Source organism: Stigmatopora nigra, chromosome 9, assembly GCF_051989575.1.
Source record: "Stigmatopora nigra isolate UIUO_SnigA chromosome 9, RoL_Snig_1.1, whole genome shotgun sequence".
Classification (NCBI taxonomy): Eukaryota; Metazoa; Chordata; class Actinopteri; order Syngnathiformes; family Syngnathidae; genus Stigmatopora; species Stigmatopora nigra.
In genome coordinates, this window is record NC_135516.1 from 13835639 (window position 1) to 13851535 (window position 15897).

Sequence of the window (15897 nt, forward strand, 5' to 3'; positions counted from 1 at the left end):
TCGTGTGGGCTCCTCCTGCATTGCAATCATCCATCGACGTTAGATGTAGTATTCTGGAAGATAAGACAGGGAGTAAGTACCGAAACATAACTATAACAAAATAGTAAATGTTTTTATCAAGAAGAGCCATCTCACCTTTGTCCCACTATAGAAGCCTTATTATACTATGTCATTTTGTTAATAAAAATGCCTTACTATACTGTGTTGTTTTTGGCGATAATAAGCCTTACTATACTATGTCGTTTTTTACGATAAAAAGTCTTACTATACTATGTCGTTTTTTTAAAGAAAAAAGCCTTACTATACTATGTTGATTTTTTAAAGAAAAAAGCCTTACTATACTATGTCGTTTTTTTAAAGAAAAAAGCCTTACTATACTATGTCGTTTTTTACGATAAAAAGCCTTACTATACTATGTCGTTTTTTACGATAAAAAGCCTTATTATACTATGTCGTTTTTTACGATAAAAAGCCTTATTATACTATGTCGTTTTTTAAAGAAAAAAGCCTTACTATACTATGTCGTTTTTGGCGATAATAAGCCTTACTATACTATGTCGTTTTTTAAAGAAAAAAGCCTTACTATACTATGTCGTTTTTTACGATAAAAAGCCTTACTATACTATGTCGTTTTTTATGATAAAAAGCCTTACTATACTATGTCGTTTTTTTAAAGAAAAAAGCCTTACTATACTATGTCGTTTTTTAAAGAAAAAAGCCTTACTATACTATGTCGTTTTTGACAATAAAAAGCCTTACTATACTATGTCGTTTTTTTAAAGAAAATAGCCTTACTATACTATGTCGTTTTTCGCGATAAAAAGCCTTACTATACTATGTCGTTTTTTGCGATAAAAAGCCTTACTATACTATGTCGTTTTTGGCGATAATAAGCCTTACTATACTATGTCGTTTTTTTAAAGAAAAAAGCCTTACTATACTATGTCGTTTTTGACGATAAAAAGCCTTACTATACTATGTCGTTTTTTAAAGAAAAAAGCCTTACTATACTATGTCGTTTTTTAAAGAAAAAAGCCTTACTATACTATGTTGATTTTTTAAAGAAAAAAGCCTTACTATACTATGTCGTTTTTTTAAAGAAAAAAGCCTTACTATACTATGTCGTTTTTTACGATAAAAAGCCTTACTATACTATGTCGTTTTTTACGATAAAAAGCCTTATTATACTATGTCGTTTTTTAAAGAAAAAAGCCTTACTATACTATGTCGTTTTTGGCGATAATAAGCCTTACTATACTATGTCGTTTTTTTAAAGAAAAAAGCCTTACTATACTATGTCGTTTTTGACGATAAAAAGCCTTACTATACTATGTCGTTTTTTAAAGAAAAAAGCCTTACTATACTATGTCGTTTTTTACGATAAAAAGCCTTACTATACTATGTCGTTTTTTATGATAAAAAGCCTTACTATACTATGTCGTTTTTTTAAAGAAAATAGCCTTACTATACTATGTCGTTTTTCGCGATAAAAAGCCTTACTATACTATGTCGTTTTTTGCGATAAAAAGCCTTACTATACTATGTCGTTTTTGGCGATAATAAGCCTTACTATACTATGTCGTTTTTTTAAAGAAAAAAGCCTTACTATACTATGTCGTTTTTGACGATAAAAAGCCTTACTATACTATGTCGTTTTTTAAAGAAAAAAGCCTTACTATACTATGTCGTTTTTTAAAGAAAAAAGCCTTACTATACTATGTTGATTTTTTAAAGAAAAAAGCCTTACTATACTATGTCGTTTTTTTAAAGAAAAAAGCCTTACTATACTATGTCGTTTTTGACGATAAAAAGCCTTACTATACTATGTCGTTTTTTAAAGAAAAAAGCCTTACTATACTATGTCGTTTTTGACGATAAAAAGCCTTACTATACTATGTCGTTTTTTTGCGATAAAAAGCCTTACTATACTATGTCATTTTTTGGCGATATAAAGCCTTACTATACTATATCGTTTTTTTGCGATAAAAAGCCTTACTATACTATGTCGTTTTTTGCGATAAAAACCTTACTATACTATGTCGTTTTTTGTGATAAAAAGCCTTACTATACTATGTCGTTTTTTTGCGATAAAAAGCCTTACTATACTGTCGTTTTTTTGCGATAAAAAGCCTTACTATACTATGTCGTTTTTTTAAAGAAAAAAGCCTTACTATACTATGTCGTTTTTTAAAGAAAAAAGCCTTACTATACTATGTCGATTTTTTAAAGAAAAAAGCCTTACTATACTATGTCGATTTTTTAAAGAAAAAAGCCTTACTATACTATGTCGTTTTTGACGATAAAAAGCCTTACTATACTATGTCGTTTTTTTGCGATAAAAAGCCTTACTATACTATGTCGTTTTTGACGATAAAAAGCCTTACTATACTATGTCGTTTTTTTCAAGAAAAAAGCCTTACTATACTATGTCGTTTTTTAAAGAAAAAAGCCTTACTATACTATGTCGTTTTTTAAAGAAAAAAGCCTTACTATACTATGTCGTTTTTTAAAGAAAAAAGCCTTACTATACTATGTCGTTTTTGACGATAAAAAGCCTTACTATACTATGTCGTTTTTTTAAAGAAAAAAGCCTTATTATACTATGTCGTTTTTTAAAGAAAAAAGCCTTACTATACTATGTCGTTTTTTAAAGAAAAAAGCCTTACTATACTATGTCGTTTTTGACGATAAAAAAGCCTTACTATACTATGTCGTTTTTTAAAGAAAAAAGCCTTACTATACTATGTCGTTTTTTAAAGAAAAAAGCCTTACTATACTATGTCGTTTTTGACGATAAAAAAGCCTTACTATACTATGTCGTTTTTTAAAGAAAAAAGCCTTACTATACTATGTCGTTTTTTTAAAGAAAAAAGCCTTACTATACTATGTCGGTTTTGACGATAAAAAGCCTTACTATACTATGTTGTTTTTTTAAAGAAAAAAGCCTTACTATACTATGTCGTTTTTTAAAGAAAAAAGCCTTACTATACTATGTCGTTTTTGACGATAAAAAGCCTTACTATACTATGTCGTTTTTTTGCGATAAAAAGCCTTACTATACTATGTCGTTTTTTTAAAGAAAAAAGCCTTACTATACTATGTCGATTTTTTAAAGAAAAAAGCCTTACTATACTATGTTGTTTTTTTAAAGAAAAAAGCCTTACTATACTATGTCGGTTTTGACAATAAAAAGCCTTACTATACTATGTCGTTTTTTTAAGAAAAAAGCCTTACTATACTATGTCGATTTTTTAAAGAAAAAAGCCTTACTATACTATGTCGTTTTTGACGATAAAAAGCCTTACTATACTATGTCGTTTTTTTGCGATAAAAAGCCTTACTATACTATGTCGTTTTTGACGATAAAAAGCCTTACTATACTATGTTGATTTTTTAAAGAAAAAAGCCTTACTATACTATGTCGTTTTTTAAAGAAAAAAGCCTTACTATACTATGTCGTTTTTTAAAGAAAAAAGCCTTACTATACTATGTCGTTTTTTAAAGAAAAAAGCCTTACTATACTATGTCGTTTTTGACGATAAAAAGCCTTACTATACTATGTCGTTTTTTTGCGATAAAAAGCCTTACTATACTATGTCATTTTTTGGCGATATAAAGCCTTACTATACTATATCGTTTTTTTGCGATAAAAAGCCTTACTATACTATGTCGTTTTTTGCGATAAAAACCTTACTATACTATGTCGTTTTTTGTGATAAAAAGCCTTACTATACTATGTCGTTTTTTTGCGATAAAAAGCCTTACTATACTGTCGTTTTTTTGCGATAAAAAGCCTTACTATACTATGTCGTTTTTTTAAAGAAAAAAGCCTTACTATACTATGTCGTTTTTTAAAGAAAAAAGCCTTACTATACTATGTCGATTTTTTAAAGAAAAAAGCCTTACTATACTATGTCGATTTTTTAAAGAAAAAAGCCTTACTATACTATGTCGTTTTTGACGATAAAAAGCCTTACTATACTATGTCGTTTTTTTGCGATAAAAAGCCTTACTATACTATGTCGTTTTTGACGATAAAAAGCCTTACTATACTATGTCGTTTTTTTCAAGAAAAAAGCCTTACTATACTATGTCGTTTTTTAAAGAAAAAAGCCTTACTATACTATGTCGTTTTTTAAAGAAAAAAGCCTTACTATACTATGTCGTTTTTGACGATAAAAAGCCTTACTATACTATGTCGTTTTTTTAAAGAAAAAAGCCTTATTATACTATGTCGTTTTTTAAAGAAAAAAGCCTTACTATACTATGTCGTTTTTTAAAGAAAAAAGCCTTACTATACTATGTCGTTTTTGACGATAAAAAAGCCTTACTATACTATGTCGTTTTTTAAAGAAAAAAGCCTTACTATACTATGTCGTTTTTTAAAGAAAAAAGCCTTACTATACTATGTCGTTTTTGACGATAAAAAAGCCTTACTATACTATGTCGTTTTTTAAAGAAAAAAGCCTTACTATACTATGTCGTTTTTTTAAAGAAAAAAGCCTTACTATACTATGTCGGTTTTGACGATAAAAAGCCTTACTATACTATGTTGTTTTTTTAAAGAAAAAAGCCTTACTATACTATGTCGTTTTTTAAAGAAAAAAGCCTTACTATACTATGTCGTTTTTGACGATAAAAAGCCTTACTATACTATGTCGTTTTTTTGCGATAAAAAGCCTTACTATACTATGTCGTTTTTTTAAAGAAAAAAGCCTTACTATACTATGTCGATTTTTTAAAGAAAAAAGCCTTACTATACTATGTTGTTTTTTTAAAGAAAAAAGCCTTACTATACTATGTCGGTTTTGACAATAAAAAGCCTTACTATACTATGTCGTTTTTTTAAGAAAAAAGCCTTACTATACTATGTCGATTTTTTAAAGAAAAAAGCCTTACTATACTATGTCGTTTTTGACGATAAAAAGCCTTACTATACTATGTCGTTTTTTTGCGATAAAAAGCCTTACTATACTATGTCGTTTTTGACGATAAAAAGCCTTACTATACTATGTTGATTTTTTAAAGAAAAAAGCCTTACTATACTATGTCGTTTTTTAAAGAAAAAAGCCTTACTATACTATGTCGTTTTTTAAAGAAAAAAGCCTTACTATACTATGTCGTTTTTTAAAGAAAAAAGCCTTACTATACTATGTCGTTTTTGACGATAAAAAGCCTTACTATACTATGTCGTTTTTTTGCGATAAAAAGCCTTACTATACTATGTCATTTTTTGGCGATATAAAGCCTTACTATACTATATCGTTTTTTTGCGATAAAAAGCCTTACTATACTATGTCGTTTTTTGCGATAAAAACCTTACTATACTATGTCGTTTTTTGTGATAAAAAGCCTTACTATACTATGTCGTTTTTTTGCGATAAAAAGCCTTACTATACTGTCGTTTTTTTGCGATAAAAAGCCTTACTATACTATGTCGTTTTTTTAAAGAAAAAAGCCTTACTATACTATGTCGTTTTTTAAAGAAAAAAGCCTTACTATACTATGTCGATTTTTTAAAGAAAAAAGCCTTACTATACTATGTCGATTTTTTAAAGAAAAAAGCCTTACTATACTATGTCGTTTTTGACGATAAAAAGCCTTACTATACTATGTCGTTTTTTTGCGATAAAAAGCCTTACTATACTATGTCGTTTTTGACGATAAAAAGCCTTACTATACTATGTCGTTTTTTTCAAGAAAAAAGCCTTACTATACTATGTCGTTTTTTAAAGAAAAAAGCCTTACTATACTATGTCGTTTTTTAAAGAAAAAAGCCTTACTATACTATGTCGTTTTTGACGATAAAAAGCCTTACTATACTATGTCGTTTTTTTAAAGAAAAAAGCCTTATTATACTATGTCGTTTTTTAAAGAAAAAAGCCTTACTATACTATGTCGTTTTTTAAAGAAAAAAGCCTTACTATACTATGTCGTTTTTGACGATAAAAAAGCCTTACTATACTATGTCGTTTTTTAAAGAAAAAAGCCTTACTATACTATGTCGTTTTTTAAAGAAAAAAGCCTTACTATACTATGTCGTTTTTGACGATAAAAAAGCCTTACTATACTATGTCGTTTTTTAAAGAAAAAAGCCTTACTATACTATGTCGTTTTTTTAAAGAAAAAAGCCTTACTATACTATGTCGGTTTTGACGATAAAAAGCCTTACTATACTATGTTGTTTTTTTAAAGAAAAAAGCCTTACTATACTATGTCGTTTTTTAAAGAAAAAAGCCTTACTATACTATGTCGTTTTTGACGATAAAAAGCCTTACTATACTATGTCGTTTTTTTGCGATAAAAAGCCTTACTATACTATGTCGTTTTTTTAAAGAAAAAAGCCTTACTATACTATGTCGATTTTTTAAAGAAAAAAGCCTTACTATACTATGTTGTTTTTTTAAAGAAAAAAGCCTTACTATACTATGTCGGTTTTGACAATAAAAAGCCTTACTATACTATGTCGTTTTTTTAAGAAAAAAGCCTTACTATACTATGTCGATTTTTTAAAGAAAAAAGCCTTACTATACTATGTCGTTTTTGACGATAAAAAGCCTTACTATACTATGTCGTTTTTTTGCGATAAAAAGCCTTACTATACTATGTCGTTTTTTTAAAGAAAAAAGCCTTACTATACTATGTCGATTTTTTAAAGAAAAAAGCCTTACTATACTATGTCGTTTTTTTAAAGAAAAAAGCCTTACTATACTATGTCGGTTTTGACAATAAAAAGCCTTACTATACTATGTCGTTTTTTTAAAGAAAAAAGCCTTACTATACTATGTCGGTTTTGACAATAAAAAGCCTTACTATACTATGTCGTTTTTTTAAGAAAAAAGCCTTACTATACTATGTCGATTTTTTTAAAGAAAAAAGCCTTACTATACTATGTCGTTTTTGACGATAAAAAGCCTTACTATACTATGTCGTTTTTTTGCGATAAAAAGCCTTACTATACTATGTCGTTTTTGACGATAAAAAGCCTTACTATACTATGTTGATTTTTTAAAGAAAAAAGCCTTACTATACTATGTCGTTTTTTTGCGATAAAAAGCCTTACTATACTATGTCATTTTTTGGCGATATAAAGCCTTACTATACTATATCGTTTTTTTGCGATAAAAAGCCTTACTATACTATGTCGTTTTTTGCGATAAAAACCTTACTATACTATGTCGTTTTTTGTGATAAAAAGCCTTACTATACTATGTCGTTTTTTTGCGATAAAAAGCCTTACTATACTGTCGTTTTTTTGCGATAAAAAGCCTTACTATACTATGTCGTTTTTTTAAAGAAAAAAGCCTTACTATACTTTGTCGTTTTTTAAAGAAAAAAGCCTTACTATACTATGTCGATTTTTTAAAGAAAAAAGCCTTACTATACTATGTCGATTTTTTAAAGAAAAAAGCCTTACTATACTATGTCGTTTTTGACGATAAAAAGCCTTACTATACTATGTCGTTTTTTTGCGATAAAAAGCCTTACTATACTATGTCGTTTTTGACGATAAAAAGCCTTACTATACTATGTCGTTTTTTTGCGATAAAAAGCCTTACTATACTATGTCGTTTTTTTTAAGAAAAAAGCCTTACTATACTATGTCGATTTTTTAAAGAAAAAAGCCTTACTATACTATGTCGTTTTTTTAAAGAAAAAAGCCTTACTATACTATGTCGGTTTTGACGATAAAAAGCCTTACTATACTATGTCGTTTTTTTAAGAAAAAAGCCTTACTATACTATGTCGATTTTTTAAAGAAAAAAGCCTTACTATACTATGTCGTTTTTGACGATAAAAAGCCTTACTATACTATGTCGTTTTTTTGCGATAAAAAGCCTTACTATACTATGTCGTTTTTGACGATAAAAAGCCTTACTATACTATGTCGTTTTTTTGCGATAAAAAGCCTTACTATACTATGTTGATTTTTTAAAGAAAAAAGCCTTACTATACTATGTCGTTTTTTTTAAAGAAAAAAGCCTTACTATACTATGTCGGTTTTGACGATAAAAAGCCTTACTATACTATGTCGTTTTTTTAAGAAAAAAGCCTTACTATACTATGTCGATTTTTTAAAGAAAAAAGCCTTACTATACTATGTCGTTTTTTGAAGAAAAAAGCCTTACTATACTATGTCGTTTTTTTGAAGAAAAAAACCTAACTATACTATTTAGTTTTTTTGAAGAAAAAAGCCTTACTATACTATGTCGTTTTTTAAAGAAAAAAGCCTTACTATACTATGTCGTTTTTGAAGAGAAGAAAAAGCCTTACTATACTGTCGTTTTTGAAGGCACTGAGGCACTAACCACTCACCTGCCAGATTATGACAATATTAAATGTTGAGTTGTGTTCTACTCACCACAATCATCGCGTGTATCCGCTCAGTAGTCTGTTTTGCTTCATGACATGTTCTCAAACAGTGACCCTTTTTTTCCAGATGGTGTCAATTTCATTCAAAATCCAAGTTTGGACATTTCCTAAATCCTGCTTTCAAAAAAATAAAAGACAAGGTTAGCATATAACTTTCTCTTTAAGATGCAATAGTTAAAATACTTCAATACAAGGTGATATTAAAACAATAACATATGATAATACTATTATTATGTAAGTAGAATGCACAATAAACAATTATTAATCCCCAAACAAAAAAAAATGAACTTAAACCGATTGTAAAAAAAACAACAACAACCTCAATAATGATATCGGACATATTTGTACAAAAACCCAATTGTATATCTTTATTAACATCGAGTTTTTTTTTTTATACAACTTGAGCGTTCATTCGTTAACATTTTTTTTTAAATTCCATTTCTTTATCAACAAATAGAAAAACAGACACGCTTTTTTGTGCGTGTTTGTACAACAGGTGGATCCCCTACAGCACAATGCAATCACAAGATATTAAAATGAACATGGTAGCCCCGCCCCCAACTCCTACGACATCCGTCACAGCCGCTCGAGGCGGCCATTTTGTTAGTGTGTATATTTCGCCGTGAGGGTTTGTGCTGCATTTTTTTGTCCATATTTTTTTGTAGAACAGTAGATACAGCAAACGGCATCTCTCAAGAACAAGATAAGCTGTGTGTACACCTATGCGTCATTGTACATATATATAATCATATATATATATATTTATATTTATAGTTCTATTTCTGTATAAAATAAAATCAAGTGTGTGTGTCACATCTGGGAGGAATGGTCCATTCTGTACAAAGGCCTTTTTTTTTGCAGAAAAACACAGTTGTGTGCTTTGCTTACCTGTACACACACACACAAACGTTGTCTCTTAGCTTAGCTTAGCATTAACCACTTTTGTGCTCGTCCTGGAGGAAATAGCGAGTGAAAAGGCAGGTTTTTTTGTTGATTTTTTTCTTTTAAACCGTTGTTATCGTCCCATAACTAAATTGACGATGACGACGTAAACAATTAGCTGACCCGCAGGATTAAGCTAGCATCGTTATGCTAATAAGTACCCCTTTTTAAAACAAAAAAAATACAACGTAAAAAGTTTTAAAAAGGTATGAAAACAAAAGCACTGCGTTAAGACACTGTTAAACAAAAAAAGGGATTAAAAAATAAAAAAAGTAGACTAAACCATAAACGTAAAAAAAACGAGTGTTGTTGGTACAGGTGGCGCTGGACTGTACAAGACGTAAAAAGCACAAAAAAAGTCACATGGTTGGTTCTGTCTTTTGTGCCTTCAACCCTACAGTAACAGGGTTTGATGGAGTTTTTTGTTGTTTTTTTTGTATTTTTTAGGGGCATATGGTGGGCTGAGATGGGACACTTGGCACACTCCTGAGAGGGTCCGACCTCGGAGCCTGTGGTTACGTTGCATAGTGGTCGAAACTCCCAAGATATTCCAAAGCTGCCCGGTAACACAGCTGGTACTGGTCCTGTCACACAAAAACGTTAAAATATGGCTTCCTAGAGTTGGGGATTATTCTAAGGATAAGATGGGGGATACTTCTGGAATTCCCCCAAAAATGACATTACCGTATTTTCAGGACCATAAGTCTTAAATTTTCTCCAAAATAGTTTAAATACTTTTTTTAAATACTTAATTTTTAAAATTGGAATAATATTTTTAAACTATTTTTATTTTTTAAAATCGTAATAATATTTTTAAAATAATTTGATATATTTTTTATATTTATTTATTTTTTATAATTTGTAATATATTTTTTGTATAATTTTATTTTATTTTTTAAAATAATTTTCACATAATCCAGTGCACTTTATATATAGACCAAAATCAACACGCTTTTATCACAATAAAATCAAATAAATCAGTAGATAGGGTACACTATCCTCTACAGCTCTCACAACTATGGCAAGCAACCCCCGACTCTACTATTTACCCGTAGAAAAAGTACTGCGCAGTGACTGCTGGGATATATAGTACTTTTGTCAATACAACCAATGGATTGTGGCCTGCCTATCGGCATCAACACAGCTTTAGGAAGCATGGAAGACAGTGTTAGAATAGTAACGCTAACTACTAGCTAGCTACTATTTGCCTGGCTGAGTCTATAAAAACGGTGTGTCCTTTGTGTGTGTAAAATACAGAAATAGCACTCGTTACTGACACTGCGGCTAAAAATAGGATGCGCCGTATAGTCGTGAAAATACGGTACTTTTACCATATGTCTTCACGTGGTAGATATTGAAGAGTCTAATGGGAAAAATGTCAAAAATTCTAACCTCAGTCTGCACCATGGCAGGTCGCTGGGTGCGAAGCGTTTTGACAGTTTGGAAGAGATCCACCACGCCTTCATACCTCATCCTTTCCAACACGATGCTAAGCGTGATGAAGACTCCAGTGCGGCCCACGCCGGCACTGCGTCAGGTAACCAGAAAAGTGGTGAGGTTGTAGTTGTACTGTTGAAATGTCAGAATATTGAACATCGGGTTTCCTACCTGCAGTGCACGGTGATGGGTCCGTCCTGTCCGAACTGTTCCTTGGTCTTGTGGACTTGCCCGATGAAGTCGATGAAGCCCTCTCCGGTTTTTGGCACGCCCTGCTCAGGCCAATCGGTGAACTGGAACTGGCGGATGGTGCGAGACTGTCCATCGCGGGCATCCGTGACCTTGAATTCTCGCAGGATGTATTGCGGCATGTTGTATTCGGCCATGGGGTCCACCACAAAGTACTGGTAGCGGGCCGAGCGTTCGTCAGGCCAATATTGGTGGCACTTCTCCTGTTGGGTAAGAAATTCATTTAGCATATTCCGCTCGTCCGTCATTGTCAGAGAGATGACGACTCGATAAAGACATTAGCATGTATTATCCCCCATGGACGACAAACATCTCGGTCATGATACTGCTTTATGTACTATGAGTTGTGTTTACTCATCTATCGTCCATCCACAAATCCTTCATATAAAATAGAGAAATAGAAAATAGTAGCATATACATATATACATACATACATATGTACACATTCATATGTATACATACATACATATACATACATATACATACATACATATACATACATACATATACATACATACATATACATACATACATATACATACATATACATACATACATATACATACATACATATACATACATACGTATACATACATACATATACATACATACATATACATACATACATAAATAAACATACATATATTTATATACACATGGATACATATACATACATATATATAACCATGTATACATATATATAAACATATATACATACATATACATACATATACATACAAACATATGTATACATACATTCATACATACATACAAACATATGTATACATACATTCATACGTACGTGTACATACGTACATATACATACATACGTACGTATAAATACATACATACGTATGTATACATACATATATGCATACATACTTTCGAGTTTCAGCGTGTATTTTCAATTTTTATGAACTTCAAAAAATTTAAATAATCAATAGCAGAAAAAAACAATAAGTGAAGTCGCGATAATCGAGGGAACTGTTACTACTGCAACTAAAAATGAAAAAGTCATTTACAGAAGATTGTTCACTTGTTAAAAAAGTATCAAAAGTGCTAAATATAGCACACCGCATGTACTTGGAATCCAAAAATAAACCCATGCAATGAGATGTTATGCTATAATATGATATATGAGATACACAATGTATTGTTCACGCCTCACCCGTCCCATCTCTCGTAGCTTGGTAAGCATGACGATGATGGTGGAGTTATGCTCCCACAACATTCTCCAGAAATCCTCCGTGGTCTCGGCTAGTGGGCCTTGGGTTGCCAGGTAAGCTTTTTGCTGTCTGTAAACACAAAAACATCATCATAAAAGAGAATAAAAACAAGATGCAAATGACTAAACACGGGTATTCCAAACATATCTGTCTGTGCTACTTATTTCACAGTCGCTACTTGGCCTGTGGGTGGCGCTATTGCCCCACAGTTATTTACAGGACATGCGACACAAGTGGGCAGGTGCATATAAAAAGAAGGAGGCTGGCTGGCATGTATGTGCATGAAAAAAACACATATATACATATATATACACACAAAACACACAAAAGCAGCTAATGAAGACACTGCAGGCAAAATGCTAACGTGGAACCGGGAGATTAGAATGTGCTGAGGGCCATTTTTTCTTATCTTTGCACAAATAAAGAAACAACAGATTGTTACGAGAGGACAGAAGACATCAGAGCGAGGAGAAATGACGCTGTGAGGAGAATTTTGAAGGAGAGGAGATTCCAAGAGAGATGGATGGGGAGGACCAACCAGAAGAGAATGCTTAAAGGGCGGAGAAAAAGATGTTTTTCATCTATAATTCAATGCAATATCTCCACTATCATTAAATGTCAACACCAGGGGAAAATGCAAGTACTCTATTTACACGACTGTAAGGCACACTGGATTATAAGACGCACCCCCAATGAATTACACATTTTATTTTTTTTCTATACATAAAAGCACACTGGATTATAAGGGGCTCTGTCTTATTTTGGAGAAAATTTAAGACTTTTTAGTGTGCCTTATAGTCGTGAAAATACGGATATTTTCATGAATATAGGGCACACTGGATTATAAGGCGCACCCTCAACAAATGACACATTTTATTTTTTTTCTATATATAAAAGCACACTGGATTATAAGGCACCCTGTCTTATTTTGGAGAAAAATTAAGACTTTTAAGTGTGCCTTATAGTCGTGAAAATACAGGTATTTTCACAACTATAAGGCACACTGGATTATAAGGCGCACCATCAACGAATGACACATTTTATTTGTTTTTTACATATATAATGCACACTGGATTATAAGGCGCCCTGTCTTATTTTGGAGAAAATTTAAGACTTTTAAGTGCGCATTATAGTCCTGAAAATACAGTACTTTGAATTTATTGCTTAATAAATAAAATTCACATTTTGGCTGGGTTTCTAGGTTATTTTTAAAACAAGTTGTGCAATATGTAATCAAAACCAGCATGTAAAAAATGTTAAAAAGAAAAATAATATAGTCAAGAGCCACAAATATTACATCTATTATCAGCTAATGTTAATGGCACCATCATGTGTAAAGGGGTATAAAATAAAAAAAGTAATAAAAGTAATAATAATTTAAAAAAAACTGTCTAGATTTCATTTACTGCGTGCCATATGATTGCTACTGCGCAGAGAAGACGAGAATAGTCCGCAATTGCATTGGGAGGACACTTTTAGGGAGGTAAAAGAAAGGGACAAGTGAGGAGAAGAAATGGTGGATCAAGCGTAAGGAAGAGACAATACAAAGGAAGTCGGCACAAGAGCGGAACAGAACGAGAATTTCAAAGCACTGGCGGATCAAGCGCAGGATGGACGGCAGTACCTGTAGCCGTCAATGCAGCTGGCGTTGATGTAATCGGAGCCCTCCACGCCGCGGATGGGCTGCAGGCAGACGCGCGTGGACTCGAAAGGCATGATGTTCACCAGGCGGTTCTTGAATTTGTTGCACGGCAGGTTGGCGCTAATGAAGCGGGACGTGTGGGCCTTGGAATTGGCCAGACGCTAACAAGGAGAGAGACAACAACAACGATTTAGACCTGCTATTCATATTCTTGCCAGAGAGGGCGATCACGAGTCAAGCTATGGTTGAACATATAAGTAAAAACGTTTTTTGTTGGTCTATTTCTTTAAGTAAATGACAAAATAAAAAAGGAGTAAGCAGTCAAAAGTGTATTTATTTTCAGATTTTTAGAAGATATATTTTGGGATGAAAAAAGTTTTTAAAAATTAGTATTTTTTAAAAGGTGGAAAACATTAATTTTTAATCTTTTAATCGTTTTATAAATTTTTAAAACGGAAGACAGCAATAACAGAAATATATTTTACGTATATTTAAATTTTAAAAAGTTTTTAAAAGTTTAATTGTCTGGATTTTTACAAATATATATATATATTTTTTTTAAATACAGCCAATATAGTAATAACAGAAAAACATTTTAATTGACATTAAAAAGAGTATTTTTCTATTTTTAATGGTCTGGATTTTTAATTTATATTTTTAAAAGGCTAAAAATAATATATTCTCCATAAATAGATGATCTTCATTTGAATTTTAGCTTGAAAGGTAAAGTCCAAGCGATATGATTATCTTTCACAGGCTACACAAAACAATATGGCGGTCAATCCATACATGATTATCAGACCCACCTTGAACTCCAACTCCATGGCGGTGACCGTCTCGCCGGCCGGCGGCTGCGTCAACTTTTGGATGTGCGCGTAGAGGTTGCGCGCCGGCACCTCCGTGTTTCCGCAGGTGGCCGCCTCCAGCAACGCCTCGTGGATGAAGATGTACTGGTCCTCGGTTTGTACCATGTAGTTCCGTTGGGCTCGCATGCAAGTCACGTGGCCGTAGATGTCCACCGACTTCTCGTACTTCATGCGCTCCAGCATGGCGTCGATCACGATGAAGCAACCCGTCCGGCCCACGCCGGCGCTGTGCGGCGGAAGGAATCAAGAAGGAATTACTGCATTAGCATTACTCTACTTAGATATTAAACAGTACTTAGATATTAAACAGTACTAAGATATTAAACAGTACTAAGATATTAAACAGTACTTGGATATTAAACAATACTTGGATATTAAACAATACTTGGTTTTTAAACTGTGCTAAGATATTAAACAGTACTTAGATGTTAAACAGTACTTATATGTTAAACAGTACTTATATGTTAAACAGTACTTATATGTTAAACAGTAGTTACATATTAAACAGTACTTAGATATCAAACAGTACTTTGATATCAAACAGTACTTTGATAATTAACAGTACTTAGATATTAAAAAAGTACTTAGATATTAAACAGTACATAGATAATTAACAGTACTTAGATAACTAACAGTACTGAGATATTTAAAAAGTACTTAGAAATTAAAAAAAGTACTTAGATATTAAACAGTACATAGAGATTAAACAGTACATAGATATTTAACAGTACTTAGATTTTAAACAGTACTTAGATATTAAACAGTACTTAGATATCAAACAGTACATAGATATTTAACAGTACTTAGATTTTAAACTGTACTTAGATATCAAACAGTACTCGGATATCTAACACTACATAAATTACAAAAACTACACAGATATTAAACAGTACTTGGATATTAACCAGTACTTAGATCATTCTTCAACTTTCCTGATTTGTGTGTTATGGCAGGGTTCTAGTGGGCATGAAATACTAAATTATGAATTTACTGTAAAACTCCTGTAGGTATTAAATTTCCAGACAGTACTTATTGACAGTAATTACTTCATGCCGATGGCAATGTGATATGTCTCGATGCATGTTTGGATTCGCCACATAATGGCGATTTAAAACGGAATGTGGCACAGTGAATATTTCCCATGCTGGCGAGGGCCAATTTC

At 31.8% G+C, this 15897-nt stretch overlaps 1 protein-coding gene across 21 annotated transcripts in view; it reads right to left on the bottom strand.

Moving 5' to 3' along the window:
- Positions 1-8714: 8714 nt before the first annotated feature.
- ptprfb (protein tyrosine phosphatase receptor type Fb) overlaps positions 8715-15897 on the bottom strand; it is a 176788-nt gene continuing 169605 nt past the window's right edge. For all 21 annotated transcript variants that reach the window (XM_077725114.1, XM_077725115.1, XM_077725120.1 and 18 more), the window contains 6 exons: positions 14676-14961; positions 13852-14030; positions 12170-12296; positions 10924-11204; positions 10708-10843; positions 8715-9899 (listed from right to left, as the gene is read on the bottom strand). In XM_077725114.1, coding sequence (XP_077581240.1) covers positions 9831-9899; positions 10708-10843; positions 10924-11204; positions 12170-12296; positions 13852-14030; positions 14676-14961 — 1078 coding nt within the window. In that variant the 3' untranslated portion in view covers positions 8715-9830. The remainder of the gene's footprint in view (positions 9900-10707; positions 10844-10923; positions 11205-12169; positions 12297-13851; positions 14031-14675; positions 14962-15897) is intronic.